Raw genomic sequence first — 18,485 nt, 5'->3', positions numbered from 1 at the left:
GTGTATAAATAAAGACAAGTGCAAGAACAGAGCGCGCACTTCACAGGGCCCCCACTCTGATGTGAGCGCTCTGTGAACGCCCTTGCAAGTAAAAATCTACAGCGTGTGTGTCTCCACTCTCTGACTCTCAGCTGAAGAAGTGTCATTTAGAATAAATCTCTTGACACAGCATTTGAGTGCAACACATGTGACGGTTAGCTAACAGCCTGACAGTGAAGTGTCTCTAGATGTATATGGATGTGGTGTTGTCTCAAACATAAAGCAGTATTTATTTAAATGCTAAATAAATGTGCTGCTCAAACTGAAAAAAGGACTAAATTATAATTATTTAAAATAAAAAACAGCAGTTAGTTGACTGGACTTCAGGATATGAGCACAGACTGTCTTCCTTTTCCAGCTTTGCACTACTTAAAGTATCCCATCCTTCCCAGTGTTCAGTCTCCCAGTATCAGTCAACTCTGACATTCTCTACATTTCTGCATGAACATGAGTATAACATCAAACCTGTCTTCTACATGTAGATGTAAGTTATGGAGCGATCTGCTGTCAGTGATAACTTCTTCTGTGTTCCTCTTCAGGTCGTCTCCGTGGGTGAACAGGACCATTTAGACCCGAGTGATTTCCCTCCTCACATCAGGTTCACTCTTGCTGGTGTTAAACAGACCTGGAGGATCCACAACAGCCAGAGTTTGATCCCCACTCTCCTGTTTGTGTCTGACACCCGGACATTAGTGAGGAGGAGGATTTACAATTAAAACTTCTTTTCAAAGATGCTGTTTCCTGCTGAAACAAAACATTACACCAATGGAGGTAATCAGAATCCTAATGTTCACTGTTACAAGTAAAAGTACTGACTGTTGAGTATCCAGAGGTAGAAGGAAAGTTCAGGCTTTCTGTCCAGTTTTCAGTTGGTGGAAAATTCGACACAGACATGCGAGACTTAATTACTAAGTATTTGTACTACGTACAAATACTTTGTTACTGTACTTAAGTACAATTTACAGGTATCTGTACTTGAGTTTTTTTTTCTGACTACTCTTTACTTTTACGCTCTACATTTTAAACAAATATCTTTATCTCAAATATGATCAAGTTTCTGTTTTTCAGAAAACAAGAAAATGTAATGAAGCGATTTTAAAGTTTAAATTCTGTTTTAAATCATATCTGTGGAGAAAGTCAGACAGATGGAGACAGATAAGGTGAGGGTGGACATCACATGATTTGATGTCAACAACTTGATTGGATGTTTAAAGTGTGAAGCTGTGACGTCCAGCAGGAGAGAAAGGGTGAGCAGGTATAAAAGTGAGGTGAAGAAGAGATTCGGGCTTCTTCCCTTTTGTCTTCTGTGAGATGAGCAGGTCAGAAGTTTGGATTGAAGTTTTGGCTTTTCATCTGCTCATTGTTGCCGTGTTAGACGGTTCATTCAGAAGGATTTTGATTGACATCATACGTCCACTGGATGCTGCTGTCCTGTTGGGTGATGATCATCAACACGGGACTCGGGGATAAGAGCATCTTTAGACCTGGCTGTGCTCGTCCTTCCTCCAACCTCTCCTCATCAAAGATAAGAACAAACTCAGCTCACAGTAGGTTAGTTAGAAAGTAGAGTTCAGGTGATTTGGGTATTAGTTTTTTAATTAGTTGCAATTGTAAAAAAATTATAATTTTGGTGTAAATAGTTCAGGTTCGTCCCGTCTTTTAAAGTAACAGTTCTATCATATTTGATTTGATTTCAGACAAAATGAGTCATTATATCATTAAAAATAAACAACAAAGACAAAACTCACAGAATATACGGACACTTTTTCCAAAGTTTATAAAAACTTGACACACACTTTGTGCCACCATGTGTTAGAACTGGCAAAGCTTTTACTGTTGAACGTCTCAAGTTATTCAAACGGCACATAAATTCGTACTTAGTTCTTTAGTAAGTCATGAAAAGTTGGGACGTTACTCGTGAAAAAACATTTGACTTGCAGATGTCCGGCTTGGAATTTTAAGGAAAATTCCTCCTCAGTTGTAGCGATCACAATAGGGTTAAAAGCAATATCATACTGAGCACCATAACTAGCACAAACACTAACCAGCACTGTAAGGACACAAAATGACCAAAGCGTCTGTAAAAAGATTTTTATTAAATGCATTGCTGTTTGTGATTCATATTGCTTGCCGGAAGCTCGTCCTTGGACGGCCTGCTGGGCGGGAGAGCACGCCTGTGTAACATGTCTTGATAAAAAGAGGAACGGAATGTTCCAGTAAGATAGCCACATACTGTTGTATAGTCATTTTTCTGAGAAGAGCGAAAATACTCCGCCCTGTTGTGTGGGCACCAGTGACTATAAATGCACGAATAAAAAGGTACACTGTGTGACTCTCTTCTGAGACGCTCACCCATGTACATGTGATTCATTACGCTGTCTCATTGTGTTCTGTTTATATTTGCAGTTTGCCATTTGGGATTTTCCCTTAACAGCGTCAGTGTACATTAAATGATAAACAAGAAGATTACCCAGCATACACCCAGTTTTACATTCATCTAACTTGACAGCTGCTGATAATGGGTCTAAACCACCAGCTTGGAGGCATCCTCTTAATGGCAGGTTGTACTTTTTCAGGTTGAATAGCCATTATTGAAACTAATATTAGATAAACGCAATCTTTCACTCTTTACACAGTTAAGATTTTTTTCTGTAATATTTTCTCCATAATTCGGCAATATTCTTATTGCCAATAACCCCATCAATAGCTGATGGCAATAACACCTTACTACTGTTAGTAAACTTTATTTCTTCCCAAACTCATACACCTTATTGTGCTGAAACTTTGTTGCTATAGAATTTACCCTCATTATCTGCTCATTACTTTTAATGAAATGGTCAGTGTTGTTAAATTTAGCCATAACAGGTGTAACTGATCAGATTTGACCTGCAGGGCTACTCGGTCTTTTTCATATCAGGGTGAGCAGGAAAGACACTTGGACATTAAAGCATCCACAGAAACTCCCTGTGACCTCTGTGTTATCTACTGTAAGACTCAGAGGACCAGAGATGAAGACTTTTCTTTTTATCAGAGAGCCGAACCAGACTTCCTGTATGAGGATGCTGCAGATCTACAACAACAAACATCAGTCAGTTTGTCAAAGCTCCAGAAGTATGAGGAAATACAGTGTTATCAGTTCCCATCACTCCTTCACAAACAAATATCATGCACGTGTTTTCTGTACTCACAAAACTGGACTTTGACTTTTTGCCCAAGGCTAATTGTGCCATTTAGGTCCAAAGTTTAAAGTGTTCACAGGGAGCAGTGACAGCCTGATGACTGTGTTGTTAAAATGGTCCATTAAATAGACCTGCTATGAGTCTGGACCCCTTAAAGAAGAATCAGTCAGAAGGACTTTTTCCTATAAGCTGTATTCATTTTATCTTAATGGACATTGAATAATAAAAAAAACTTTGATATGAAGCATTGCAAGATTAGGGTGAGGTTGTTTTAACAATCTGGGTCGAGGTACAGATGAAAACTATCAGAGCATTTTTTATATGTTACAAACTGTTGCTCTGCAGTCATCCAGCTTCTATATAAAATACAGTGAGAGGTTTGCTTCAGTGTCTGAGTGTAATCAGCTTCACTTTAAGATCTAAGAAATGGTTCAACACAATAAAAGCTTGTTATCATGTAGCTGAAGATGAAAAAGACTGTTTCTCTCTCACAGAGTAAACAGTAGATCACTGCTGTAGATGAGATGGTGAATTTCAAATGTTTGTGTTTGTTTGCAAACACTCTTGGAAAGAACGTAGAATTGTGTTAATATTCTGGTTTATTAGTATCTGTATTCACCATCTGAGGTACAGCACAAGCTGGTTTCCTCTTCCTCCTCTGGTCCTCTGCTGAGATGTTAATTTCCATCCCTGTAGCTCATAATGTGAACTCTGTGATGAACAGGAGGTTGACACAAGATCAAACTCTGATGTGATGATGTGCACGGGTGCAACAGTCGTAACACAGATCATCTCTTAAGCGATCAGTCTTTCACAAGTTGAGTCCCTTATTTTTCTGGGTCCAGCTCCTCGTCCACTGACGTCAGCTCCACAGACAGAACTCTGTGGACAGGTTTCCATGACGACCATTTTGCTGCTCGCTCAGCTGTGACCCTGCTGTGTGTCCACTCTGCTTCACTGTGCTGACCTTCATCTTTATAACAGGTGACTGAGCAGATGGTGAAGATGGGAAGATGTGGATAGGAAATAATACTAATCTTTCAAAATAAAAGCATGCAAACAATAAATATAGAACCATGTAAACTATCAAAACAAACTAATACAACAGAATAAAACATTAAATTTACTTCCACCCAATGACATATAGATGACAAAATGCAAGAGAGAAACTTGCATAGTGTTGAGCTTTTCAAAGCTTCTTTTTGAGATCTTGGCTTGAGCTGAACTAAACTGTGAGTGTGTTTAAACTTCTACAAAGGAAAGAAGTTTACTTGATTTATAAGAATTATGAATTTATAATATTCATAATGACTGTTAATGCAAAAAGAATCATTTTATTCCAATGATCTTGTGTTCATGAGTGATGGAAGTCAACAATCATAACTGAGATTAACATGTGATCATTTATCCAGTCCTAAGCTGCACCGTGGGCTCTGCATCCTGCAACACTATATGAACATTGTACTCATCAGCATGCACGTGTCTAAGTGTCAGTAGGTGTCTGAGAGGTGATGCCTGTGGATAAGGTTTTAGAGCTAGATGCAGCTTGCCTTCTTGGACAGCTGTGTGGCTGCTCCGTCTGTGCTTCTGTGGACATCCTGCACCTCGATGCTCAGCAGGATAGAACCACCAAACAGAAATGCATCAGAGCTGGAGGATGGGGACAGACTTGTGTCTGATGGAGAGCTGCTCAGCTGGTGGAGGAAACAGGAGACAAAGAAGCTTTGAACCCCAAAGTAAAATTCTCATTTCTTTTGGAGGAAGAGGATGACCTAGCAGGGAACAAGATTTGGTGATCAGGTGAGTAAAGATTGTGTGTATGTACACTGGTGTGGACAAAAAAGTCTGTCTGGTGCTTTAGGAGGAGCATTTAGAAAAACATGTGATCACACCAACCCTAGTTCTTTTACTTTGTTGATGAAGAGAAACTTACCTGATATAATGTGGAAGTGAAGGTAACACATCTGTGAGCAGTGTTGCATGGATGGGTTCTAACAGACATGTTGATGGTTTAGATGAAGTTATTGTTGAAGTCAGCTCAGAGATCAAACAGAGAGAAGAAGTCTAAATAAAGATGTGCAGTTTGTAAAGCTGCTGTCCTTGATGATATGTCTGTGACAGTTTGAAGGCTGTTCATAACATCATTACTGCTGAGAACTAAAGGAATAAAACAGAGAATCCAACACAGCTCAGAGTGCTGAGTTTGTCTGTTTCTCAGTGATAACAGGATGTAGTCCCAGATGTACAGAGGACTTTTTAAATATAGGCTTAAGATTCTTCTGAGTTAGTGGAAGTTCATAATGATTATTTAAATGCTTGTATCTGTAAGTCATAAACATTACATAAATAATTAGGTCACCTCAATCATTTGCCACTTTGTCAGCCTCAGTTTTTTTAATTAATTAATTGTTAATCAGTGATGATAATAAGTAATCTTCGATATGCAAAATGATTTTTGTTGATTAATCCATGTTTCCAATTTTAAATTTCTTCTGAATAGAAATCCCTTCATGGAGATCATATTTGCTCTTATTTACAATGAACACGTGTTGACCTGATTCACTGTCAGTTAACAATCATTGATAGTTAGTTGTTGTTTTCCTTGTAGTCTGTCTTCAAGCCATAAAGATTACATTAGTCACTGATTTACTAGAGTTACTTTTGCCCTCAGTTATTGTAGGGTTACTGAATCTAATGAAACAGTGACCTCCCCTTTGTACTGTGTAATATAAAAGTCAGTCAGGTTTGCAGATGACACAGATACTGTTGAGTTTTTACTGACAGAATGGAGATCATGGTGTTTTTCTCACTGTTGCTTCTGGTCTGCTCTGTTTCCACAAATCAGACAGAGGCAGATAATGAAATTGTTGACCAGCAGATTTCAAACCAACAACCCTGTCCACAACAGGACATCCATGCTGTGCTCAGAGAGATGGCAGTCTCACTGGCTCTACAGACAGAGCGGATCACTGTCCTACAGAAAGAGAATCAAGGTACAGCGTCATGTCAGGTTATTGTGTTACACAGATATCAAATTTATCTGAGAAATATTCAGAATGACAGAAATGAGGAATGACAAATATTCATGATTCTGTGTTTTCCGGTGAAATTGAATATCTTTTAAAAATATTAGTTTTCAGGGAAAATAATAATGCAGCGAAATAAAAAAAAAAAGATTTTCATCTATTTCAGATCAGACAGCAAAGCTGAAAGAAATGGGGAGACAGAAGACTGAGATTGACCAGCTGAAGCTGCAGTCCAAAGGTATTGTGTGGAAATCATCATGTCTGATCATTTCTGCAAAAGATGTAACCTTCCAGATTTGTTTTCATTGTAAAACAGTTCCTGATGCTCAGATGAAAAGAGACATTTTTGGCTCCAGTGTCTGATATTAAGCTGACGGGAATGTGTTTATAATGAAACAGCTCACAGCTCCTCTTCATGGCAAACACTTCCAAACCAAATACTTCAACATTTACTTAAACACCAGTTTCTGTGCTGATGCAACAATTCTAACCATCATTTAAAGTCTGTGTCTGTGAGTTTTTTCTTTTTCATTTGTCTTAGAACAAGCAGCAAAGCTGGAGACTGAGATCGACCAGCTGAAGCTGCACTCAGAAGGTATTTTGTAGAAATCTGTCTATAGAAATGTTAATATATTCATATTTCTGACACATGTTCACATTTATATAATTGTTTGATCCACCTCTGCTGGAATGTTCACAGCAGTTGAAGTTTCCCTGTTAAATCAAAAGCATAAGTTCAACAGAGCATAATGTGATCTGGGAGCATGCACTGAGACTATATTTAAGTACATTGTTTACTTTGTGTACAACTCTCAGCACCATGACCAGGGAATCAATAACCTTGACCACAGCAATCAAGGGTATTTCATCAGCAGGATCTCCAACAGTCTCCTTAACCTTGTTGTGTACAATATTTGATTGTGTGTATTAAGATAAGATAAGATAAGATAACCTTTATTAGTCCCACACGTGGGAAATTTGTTTTGTCACAGCAGGAAGTGGACAGTGCAAAAGTTATGAAGCAAAAATTAGAATAAAATAAAATAAGAATAAATACAGTACACAACTGTACAGAATAGAATAAAATAAAATACTATATACAGTAGAATAAAATAGAATAAAATATACAATAAGATAAAAATAGAATACAAATGCTATATACAACTGAGTAAAAATACAACGATGCCAGAAAAGATTATTGTACATTAGTGTTATTGCACATGTGTGGATGTGTGTGTTTGATCAGTTAAAGTCTTTGTTGTGGAGTCTGACAGCAGTGGGGAGGAAAGACCTGCGAAATCTCTCCGTCCCACACCGTGGGTGCCGCAGCCTGTAGGAGCTGCTCAGTGCTGTCACAGTCTCCTGCATGGGGTGGGAGATGTTGTCCAACAGGGATGACAGCTTAGCCGCCATTCTCCTGTCACTCACCACCTCCACTGGGTCCAGAGGGCATCCTAGAACAGAGCTGGCCCTTCTGATCAGCCTGTTCAGTCTCTTCCTGTCCCCAGCAGAGATGCTGCTGTCCCAGCAGACCACACCATAAAAGATGGCTGAGGCCACCAGAGAGTCATAGAAGGTCTTCAGGAGTGGGCCCTACACTCCAAACGACCTGAGTCTCCGCAGCAGGTACAGCCTGCTCTGCCCTTTCCTGTAGAGGGCGTCTGAGTTATTGGAGATCATGTCACCTTTTTTAAATTTCTTCAATGGAGCGCTCTTTCACATTCAGTCGCTTTCATTCTTCCTTTTTAAAACAGACTCCCAAATAGCTTTCTGACAGCCAGACTGAATGTTCAGATTTTGGTTAACATCATTAAACATTTTCATCAATCAACTAGGACCTCCAGCCTGAGAAAATCTTTCTTTTCTCTGCTTCTTTTTATTTGTCCCCATTGTGGTTGATGAAAGTGTATTACCTCTACAGGGAGTGCAGAATTATTAGGCAAATGAGTATTTTGTCCACATCATCCTCTTCATGCATGTTGTCTTACTCCAAGCTGTATAGGCTCGAAAGCCTACTACCAATTAAGCATATTAGGTGATGTGCATCTCTGTAATGAGAAGGGGTGTGGTCTAATGACATCAACACCCTATATCAGGTGTGCATAATTATTAGGCAACTTCCTTTCCTTTGGCAAAATGGGTCAAAAGAAGGACTTGACAGGCTCAGAAAAGTCAAAAATAGTGAGATATCTTGCAGAGGGATGCAGCAGTCTTAAAATTGCAAAGCTTCTGAAGCGTGATCATCGAACAATCAAGCGTTTCATTCAAAATAGTCAACAGGGTCGCAAGAAGCATGTGGAAAAACCAAGGCGCAAAATAACTGCCCATGAACTGAGAAAAGTCAAGCGTGCAGCTGCCAAGATGCCACTTGCCACCAGTTTGGCCATATTTCAGAGCTGCAACATCACTGGAGTGCCCAAAAGCACAAGGTGTGCAATACTCAGAGACATGGCCAAGGTAAGAAAGGCTGAAAGACGACCACCACTGAACAAGACACACAAGCTGAAACGTCAAGACTGGGCCAAGAAATATCTCAAGACTGATTTTTCTAAGGTTTTATGGACTGATGAAATGAGAGTGAGTCTTGATGGGCCAGATGGATGGGCCCGTGGCTGGATTGGTAAAGACCCCGGCCCAAACCAGGTGGAGTACTGGTTTGGGCCGGTATCATCAAAGATGAGCTTGTGGGGCCTTTTCGGGTTGAGGATGGAGTCAAGCTCAACTCCCAGTCCTACTGCCAGTTTCTGGAAGACACCTTCTTCAAGCAGTGGTACAGGAAGAAGTCTGCATCCTTCAAGAAAAACATGATTTTCATGCAGGACAATGCTCCATCACACGCGTCCAAGTACTCCACAGCGTGGCTGGCAAGAAAGGGTATAAAAGAAGAAAAACTAATGACATGGCCTCCTTGTTCACCTGATCTGAACCCCATTGAGAACCTGTGGTCCATCATCAAATGTGAGATTTACAAGGAGGGAAAACAGTACACCTCTCTGAACAGTGTCTGGGAGGCTGTGGTTGCTGCTGCACGCAATGTTGATGGTGAACAGATCAAAACACTGACAGGATCCATGGATGGCAGGCTTTTGAGTGTCCTTGCAAAGAAAGGTGGCTATACTGGTCGCTGATTTGTTTTGGTTTTGAATGTCAGAAATGTATATTTGTGAATGTGGAGATGTTATATTGGTTTCACTGGTAAAAATAAATAATTGAAATGGGTATATATTTGTTTTTTGTTAAGTTGCCTAATAATTATGCACAGTAATAGTCACCTGCACACACAGATATCCCCCTAAAATAGCTAAAACTAAAAACAAACTAAAAACTACTTCCAAAAACATTCAGCTTTGATATTAATGAGTTTTTTGGGTTCATTGAGAACATGGTTGTTGTTCAATAATAAAATTATTCCTCAAAAATACAACTTGCCTAATAATTCTGCACTCCCTGTATTTAAAGGGTTTTCTGATTACAGTTAATATGCTGCACCTGTCCTGTTAGTAAGTCACCTGCAGCTGAACATCAGGTATGCCAGAGATATCAAAGGCAGGAAAATAAACCAGCTGTTCTCCACAGAACCAGCCAAGGTGCACTCTCAGTGACAGGGGAACAATATGAGAACAGCACCAGCAAGGCTGGACACTGAGTAATGGCTCAGTGGCTAGTGGATCTAAGAATAGACCAGTAACCATCACAGTGGCAGATATCCAAGAAAGGGTCTCCAGTATGGAAAGTTGGACAGCACCAGGCCCCGACATGGTTCACGCCAACTGGCTGAAGTAGCTGACTGCACTCCACAAGTGTCTGACAGCACAAATGAACCAGCTGCTTGTTGACAAGAGACACCCAGAATGGCTAACCGAAGGCCAGACAGTCCTGATCCTCAATGACCCCCAGAAGGGACCGGTCCCATCCAACTACTGGCCAATAACCTGCCTCAGTACCACCTGTCACGCATCATAGCGACACCTGCGCCCTGCCCGTGATCAGGTACCCGGATGGGATAATAAGCTGGCCAAAGGAGGAGATAGAAGCCACTGACATCAAGATCAGGAAGCTCCTGACCATGCATGGAAGGTTTCACCCCAAGTGGAGCACCCTGAGGTTGTATGCTAAGCGGAAGGAAGGAGGCCGGGGACTGGCGAGTGTCAGTACCACAGTCCAGGATGAGACAACAAACATCCAGGAGTACATCAGGAAGATGGCCCAAACCGACAGCGTGCTCAGTGAATACCTCAGGAAGCAGGAACCCAAGAAAGAGGAGGAAGAGGAGGAACCATCATGGAAGGACATGTCCCTGCCTGGCATGTACTGTACCACCAGCAGATAGAGGAAGTGGCTGACATCCAGAGGTCCTACCAGTGGCTGGACAAAGCTGGACTGAAAGACAGCACAGAGGCACTAATCATGGCAGCATAGGAACAAGCTTTGAGCACAAGATCCATAGATCCATACTCTATCACTCTGTGACTCGACTCTACACTGGCACAAAGTTTCAACATTACACTCACAGGCTGTGTTAGTAAATCTGGGCCTAATTTCTGTGATCATTTTCATCTGTATTTGTGCTGTAGTACCACCTGCAGACAGAAGCCAACAATCTATACTCAACTTTTGGGTAATAATGTGTGAACCATGGCTGTGGGTAATAGTCAGGGAGCAAAGCAGCTAGCTGGACGCTACTCCCACAGAGGTTGATTATCTTAATGACTTTACCTCTTCACTACATATGACTATGGATACTGTCTTCAAGCTGGCTGTAGTTAAACCTTTACTTAAAAAGCCATCTCTAGACCCAGCTGTCTTAGCTAATTATAGGCCAATCTCCAACCTTCCTTTCATATCAAACATCCTTGAAAGAGTAGTTGTCAAACAGCTAACAGATCATCTGCAGAGGAATGGCTTATTTGAATAGTTTCAGTCAGGTTTCAGAGCTCATCACAGCACAGAAACAGCTTTAGTGAAGGTTACAAATGATCTTCTTATGGCCTCTGACAGTGGACTCATCTCTGTGCTTGTCCTGCTAGACCTCAGTGCAGCGTTCGATACTGTCGACCATAATATCCTATTAGAGCGATTAGAACATGCTGTAGGTATTACAGGTACTGCACTGCAGTGGTTTGTATCATATCTATCTAATAGACTCCAATTTGTACATGTAAATGGAGAGTCCTCTTCACACACTGAGGTCAATTATGGTGTTCCACAGGGTTCAGTGCTAGGACCAATTCTGTTTACATTATACATGCTTCCCTTAGGCAGCATCATTAGAAGACATTGCATACATTTTCACTGCTATGCAGATGACACCCAGCTCTATCTAACCATTGTGGAATTAAAAGAAAATATATCATTGCTAACATGGCTTGCATTAGTGCCACCTTATTAAATTTTTTTATTAAATGCATAGTTGTAGCTATTTTTATACACACTTTGCAAATGCGCTCATAAAGAGTTGGCGCACAGTCCTTTTGAAGGTCATAAGCTTCGTCTGGCGTGAATGTCCAGGCGATCTATTGTGTAAAGTGACCTGAGCGCAAGAAGGCCAAGGCAAGCACGCTTACAGACACAACTAACTGTAGATGAAGTTCTAGGTCAGAGGTGAGAGATACACTTTGCTTCTAACTGCATGTGTGCCTGCATAGCAACAGTTGATGCAAGAGGTGTTAAAATAAGCACAAAATGAACAAGTCAACAGGAATCATCTGGAGGGGGAGACAGTTGAAACAAACAGCCATGTATGGTAAAAATGCTGCCGATAATGGGAACTTGTCTAACTGTCATTAACTGTTAATCTGAAAACTGTAACTGCTGCATGTTATATTCTTTGCTGACGCAAGAAGGGGCTGAACCCTGACATATTAAAACCATTTTGAAGTGTGCTTTTTAGCGAAGATCTATGCTGATGTTGTTACAGTATACACCTTCCCACGCACGTGTTTAAAATCATCGTTTGACTGAACTCATCTGGGCCAGTGTTGGTTTGTTCTTATCCTCAATATTAAAGAATCAGGACACCATGAAGCCAGATAACACACACCAATTACTTAAACTGCAGGTATGTCTTAAAGACATAAAGACCTGGATGGCCGCTAACTTTCTGCTCCTTAATTCTAAGGAGCTCCTTAATCCTAACCCTAACTGAGGTTATTGTACTCGGCCCTAAAAATCTTAGAAATATGGTATCTAACCAGATTCTTACTCTGGATGGCATTACCTTGGCCTCCAGTAACACTGTGAGGAACCTTGGAGTCATTTTTGACCAGGACATGTCCTTCAACGCACATATTAAACAAATATGTAAGACTGCTTTCTTCCATTTGCGCAACATCTCTAAAATTAGAAATATCCTGTCTCAGAGTGACGCTGAAAAACTAGTTCATGCATTTATTACTTCCAGGCTGGACTACTGTAATTCTTTATTATCAGGATGTCCTAAAAACTCCCTGAAAAGTCTTCAGCTGATCCAAAATGCTGCAGCAAGGGTACTGACAGGGACTAGAAAGAGAGAGCATATTTCTCCTGTTTTGGCTTCCCTTCATTGGCTTCCTGTTAAATCCAGAATTGAATTCAAAATCCTGCTCCTCACATACAAGGTCTTAAATAATCAGGCCCCATCTTATCTTAATGACCTTGTAGTACCATATCACCCTATTAGAGCACTTCGCTCTCGCTCTGCAGGCTCACTTGTTGTTCCTAGAGTATTTAAAAGTAGAATGGGAGGCAGAGCCTTCAGTTTTCAGGCCCCTCTTCTGTGGAACCAGCTTCCAGTTTGGCTTCGGGAGACAGACACTATCTCTACTTTCAAGATAAGGCTTAAAACTTTCCTTTTTGCTAAATCATATAGTTAGGGCTGGACCAGGTGACCCTGAATCCTCCCTTAGTTATGCTGCAATAGGTGTAGAATACTGGGGGATTCCCATGATGCATTGAGTTTTTCTTCGTCAATCATTTTTCTCCCTCAACATGTCTTAATAGACTTATCTAAACTTAATCAGTAGTTATTAATCTCTGTCTCTCTTCCACAGCATGTCTTTATCCTGTTTTCCTTCTCTCACCCAACCTGGTCGCAGCAGATGGCCCCGCCCCTCCCTGAGCCTGGTTCTGCCAGAGGTTTCTTCCTGTTAAAAGGGAGTTTTTCCTTCTCACTGTCGCCAAAGTGCTTGCTCATAGGGGGTCATATGCCTGTTGGTTTTTTTTCTCTGTATGTATTATTGTAGGATCTACCTTACAAGATAAAGTGCTTTGAGGTAACTGTTGTTGTGATTTGGCGCTATATAAATAAAATAAAATTGATTTTAATTTAACCACCGCTCAGTGTGGCATGTACATAATAAGAGTCAGTTACTTTACAGATAAAAATAGGTGAATCACTGTGTATTGTCTGTAAGGTTTTTTTTCTATTGCATTTTTCTCAGAACAACAAGCAAAGCTAGAGACCGAGATCAACCAGCTGAAGCAGGAAGTGCAAGGTACTTTGTGAAAATCTGAAAATAAAAATGCTGAAAATTCTCTGTATTTGACACAATCATAATTTCAGAATTAATAGTTGAGCTTACATCCAATTTTTTATGAACTAAATAAGTATTTATGTTTGAATGTCTTAATGTTAGACACAGAAACAAAAAAACGCTCTGATCAGCTCAACATCACGAGCTGACTGGAATGTGTTACAGTTAAAGACAAAGTGTTTGAAGACACAACGCTGCTCAAACTCTCATTTCGGTGAACATTTAAAGGTATATTTGTGCTGTAGCGCCACCTGCAGACTGAAGCCAACAAACTCTGGAAGCTAAACATACATGTATGTCAGAGCTATAACTCTGTCCACAAGGTTGTGTTACTGCGTTTGAATATGTTTAGTTCATTCACTGGGGCAACTTTAGTACCAACAATGTTTTTATTTTTTTTTTGGATGTTTCTTGCTGTTAAAAGGGAGTTTTTCCTTCCCACTGTAACCAAAGTGCTTGCTCATAGGGGGGTCATATGATTGTTGGTCTTTTCTCCATGTATTATTGTAGGATCTACCTGACAAGATAAAGTGCCTTGAGGTGACTGTTGTTGTGCTTTGGCTCTGAATAATAAAAAAAATAACAATAACTTTATTTCACCCCCGCTCAGTGTGGCATGAACAGAATAAGAGTCACAGTTACTTCACAGATAAAAACAGGTGAATCACTGTGTCCTATCTGTAAGTTTTTTTCCTATTACATTTTTCTCAGAACAAGAAGTAAAGCTAGAGACCGAGATCAACCAGCTGAAACAGGAAGTACAAGGTACTTTGTGGAAATCTGAAAATAAAAACGCTGAAAATTCTCTGTATTTGACACAATCATAATTTCAGAATTAATAGTTGAGCTTACATCCAAATTTTTATGAACTAAATTAGTATTTATATTTGAATGTCTTAATGTTAGAGACTGAAACTAAAACCTGCTCTGATCAGCTCAACATCACGAGCTGACTGGAATGTGTTACAGTTAAAGACAAAGTGTTTGAAAACTTAAGTATGAATTCTGGTTGTGCTTACTGACCTCGAATCGATTTTATGTGGTACACAGCCCTCAAAAATCTGTGAAAAAACATTGTAATACGACTTTGGTAAGCTACGAAGCCGCACTGCTTGATGGATTGTCCGAACATTAGTCAGGAGCCTCACGGAATAATCTGGGTCCAAAACTCCATCTCATTCAGGTCCCAAAGTCAAACAATCACTGCGGCATCACTGAGAGTTGATGCAGAGAGAGAAAACTGTCTAAAATTCTTTCATCTTTAATAAAATGATCAGCATTGCTGCTTTACCAGGTTAAACAATGAAGTTTAACATCCAGGCATCCATGAAAAGAACATTTATGAAATTTAACGGAGTTAGAAGTTAGCAGGAAGTTAGCTCGCTGGTTTCCAGCTAAACATAGCATGTTCTGACTGAGAGATTTCTGAAAAAATTCAAACGTTCAGCTCTGCTATCACTTCCAACATAAATGAAGACAGAAAACTAAACAGCAGTGACGTTTGTAGGGTTACTGAAGTTGGGCTAGCTGGTATATAATGATGTGCTACGTGATCACTAGTGACACAGCTATGTTAGCATAGCATAAACAGTGAAGCTGGAGGATGAACGCTAACTTTTTTCCACTTGATAAAAGTTAACGTGAGGGTTCCCGATGGTTAGGGACAAATGCAATCGCATGGCAGGATGCTGTAAACGGACCAAACTTCAGTCAGGAGAACAACTGAGATAATCCATCCACAACACGAGGTTAGTTATTAATATACTGCAACAACATGGGAATAGAGCAGCTGCCAGAGAATTCAAAATGAATGAATCAATGGTACGGAAGTGGAGGAAGCAAGAAGAATGAGTGGAGTAAAGTTTGACTTACTTACTGTTTTGTTTCGCTTAATGCGCCTTATAATCCGGCGCGCCTTATGGTCCGAAAAATATGGTAATATCTCAGATATAAGTGCGCATGTGTCAACCATGCATGCAGCCTGCTACAGTTGCTCTAGATAATTTCCTGAGGGATTAATAAAGTATTCTGATTTTGATATGTTTAAATTGCATCAGTGTAAATGATCTTTCCAGTACAGGAGCTTTATGGTGCAGCATGTGGTGTTTCGAACTATTAGCATGAACTAAAAAACATGAAAATACCCAAAGATCATTTATTTCACAATTGTGATTTCTGGAACATGTTTAGTATTTAAAATGACAGCCAGTCCAAACTTATTAATAAAATATGCAAATAATGCAATTAATAAAAACTGAAGCCATATTTGTAGTTCTTAGCAGAAGCTACAAAATAACTTCCTGTCTGATCTAAAAGATGAGGTTGGGATCCTCAAAAATAGATTCACACAAATTTCAGTTTCCAATCACAGAGTTTGATTTCTTCTGTGACAATGAAATTGTCATGGTCCTGGGTCATTGTGACCCAGTGTTCTTAGTTTTCTGGTGTTTTTGTATTTTGTTCATTATTTATCCCTTGGTTCCTAGGTTGTTCTGTTTAGTTCATTAGATTTCCCCTCGTGTCTTTACCCCCTGTGTCCCCCTCCGTGTATCTGTGAGTTCCCATGCCTCGTTTCTCCTCCTTGTGTTTTATTCCATGTTCTCCCCAGCCAGTTATGTCTGTGCTCTCCCCGTGTTCTCTCTCCCCCTCCGGTCTGTGTCTCTGTGTACTTCCTGTTTTACTTTGATATTCTCCCGTCAGTATACGTCATGTTGTGTTTGCTCCTGCCCTGTCTTATTATGATCAGTGTCAGCTGTGTGTTCCCTCGTCCCTCGTTATCCTTCTGTGTATTTATGTCTGCATCTCCCTCAGTTCCGTGTCGCTTCCTCCCTCATGCTGTATGTTCCCTTGTGTGCCTCTCTGTGACGTTTAGTTTATATTTTCCCAGTCTAGTTTAGTTTTGTATAATTTCCTTGAGTCAGTAAATAAAGCTATATTTTGAGTTCATTCCCGTGTGTTTTTAGTCCTGCATTTTGGGTGATTCATGACAGAAATGCATTCAGCTGTCAAACATTTCTTTCATTGGAGATTAAAGTTTTTGTCATGGTCACTTTTTTGGGAAGAGTCTAACTCTAAAACAGAAAGTTTAAAATAATGACATTTCTCTCTCTCAGTCAAACAGGTGGCTTTCTCAGCCTCTCTGGTGAATCAAGGCCGTGAAGAAATTGGACCATTTACCACTAGGATTATTCTGATCTTCAAACGTGTTGTCACAAACATTGGAAATGCCTACAACCCATACACAGGTAATAACACTGAATGTCACTTCTCAGCTATGTTGATGTCAGGCTGATGTTCCAGATGTTCTAACAGCTGATTTTCCATTTAACAAAAACAAATGTCCCACAGGTATTTTCACTGCACCAGTGAGAGGAGTCTACCACTTTGACTGGAAGGTATTCGGATATGGAAACATTCGTGCAGCTGCTGTGTTGTTCAGGAATGGAGAGCACATTTTTCTGGCAGAGGAAAATCCAACATCTGGTTATGTGAGTGCATCCGATGGAGCCTCACTGCTTCTAGAGGTTGGAGATCAGGTGTCTGTACGTCTCTGGACACATTCAAGGATATTTGACGATCAAAACCATCATACCAGTTTCAGTGGTCATCTGATTTTCACCATGTGAGAGGTGTGACAGCTCCAATACTTCCTGTTTGGACTGTCATGTATGGGCGGAGCTTAATAAATCACCTCCTGGTTTCTTGCTTTCTCTCTCTCTCTGGTTGGTTCTAGTTTTGTGTTTATTTGTTTCTACTTCTCCTCTGATTCTACTGACTCAGATAATTTACTTCTTATCTTTTATTTAAATAAATCCAGTTAAATGCTCAGTGATTCTCTTCTCTTTGTCCTTTCTTTGAGTCGGCTCTTCATAAAGTGCTGCTCCTGCATTAGGTCATGACTATTTTCTATAAGCTGATAAACTGTATTATTCTTTATTGGCTCCACTGTCCTGTGTTGGTCAGTCTGTTATTTTGGTGACTGCTGGCCCACATGTTTGCTTTTAACTGGAGTCTTTCCTGTTAAGTTGAGCAAAATCCAACAGTTCCTCTTTTTTCTCTTCTTTGATCATCATGCAGGTATTTTTCTTAAACACTTAACAGATGTTACATTTAATCTGACTATCATGATAAAAATGTAAACAGATTTAGTTTGATATAAAAATGTGTGTCAGTGCTGTGGAGGAATTTGTAGAAGCTGAAATGTTTCCTTATTTTTCATCTGAATCCAAATCCAGACACAGATAACTGACTGTAAACTTACTCGGGTTCATTTCTTTCAATTCTTTGGTTTCAAAATAAAAGCATCATTGAACTAACGCTGTTGATTTCTTTACATGTGTTTCATACGTAGAACAGAGATCAAACCTACACATGCTGGGAGTTACTATCACAGGTAAAGTGACACCTGAGGGGTGACCTATGAAGTGAGATTAGTGGTTTAGCGAGCTACGTCGAGCTCAAACTCAGAGTTTTTCTGGCTAAATAACCATGGTAACGTCTGCTGAACACATAATCTGGTCAGTGTTGGGAATAAATAATTTTTCAGTGCCTCAATAATGCTATGCTTTTTTTTATTAATAAGTGTTATAAAGTTATATAGTGTATAAGTATAAGTAGTATAAGTGGACACAGCCCTGAATAATAAAGGCATTAGAATAGGTGTCCTTCAGTCGTAGACTCTCGCCCACATTGGCATGTAGAGCAGTAGATAAGAGGGAACCATATCCTAT

At 40.0% G+C, this 18,485-nt stretch overlaps 1 protein-coding gene and 1 long non-coding RNA gene across 3 annotated transcripts; one reads left to right on the top strand and one right to left on the bottom strand.

The window, feature by feature from the left end:
• Positions 1-2,400: 2,400 nt before the first annotated feature.
• Positions 2,401-5,292, bottom strand: LOC112844580 (uncharacterized). 2 transcript variants are annotated; one of them, XR_003217304.1, is made up of 2 exons: positions 5,152-5,292; positions 2,401-4,912 (listed from the first exon to the last, which is right to left on the bottom strand). It is a non-coding gene; the product is annotated as an uncharacterized LOC112844580 (long non-coding RNA). The 2 variants fall into 2 exon arrangements; XR_003217305.1 differs by having other exon boundaries at positions 2,401-4,990; positions 5,152-5,285.
• A 686-nt stretch (positions 5,293-5,978) lies between these two features.
• LOC100698726 (uncharacterized) lies at positions 5,979-18,071 on the top strand. The gene is made up of 7 exons (XM_005466246.4): positions 5,979-6,211; positions 6,411-6,482; positions 6,786-6,839; positions 13,663-13,716; positions 14,467-14,520; positions 16,869-17,000; positions 17,104-18,071. The coding sequence occupies exons 1-7, from the start codon at positions 6,004-6,006 to the stop codon at positions 17,379-17,381; spliced, it is 852 nt and encodes a 283-aa protein (XP_005466303.2). The 5' UTR covers positions 5,979-6,003; the 3' UTR covers positions 17,382-18,071.
• The last annotated feature ends 414 nt before the right edge of the window (positions 18,072-18,485 follow it).

Source organism: Oreochromis niloticus, unplaced genomic scaffold, assembly GCF_001858045.2.
Source record: "Oreochromis niloticus isolate F11D_XX unplaced genomic scaffold, O_niloticus_UMD_NMBU tig00000310_pilon, whole genome shotgun sequence".
NCBI classification, from domain to species: Eukaryota; Metazoa; Chordata; class Actinopteri; order Cichliformes; family Cichlidae; genus Oreochromis; species Oreochromis niloticus.
This window is presented reverse-complemented; position numbering and strand designations above follow the sequence as displayed.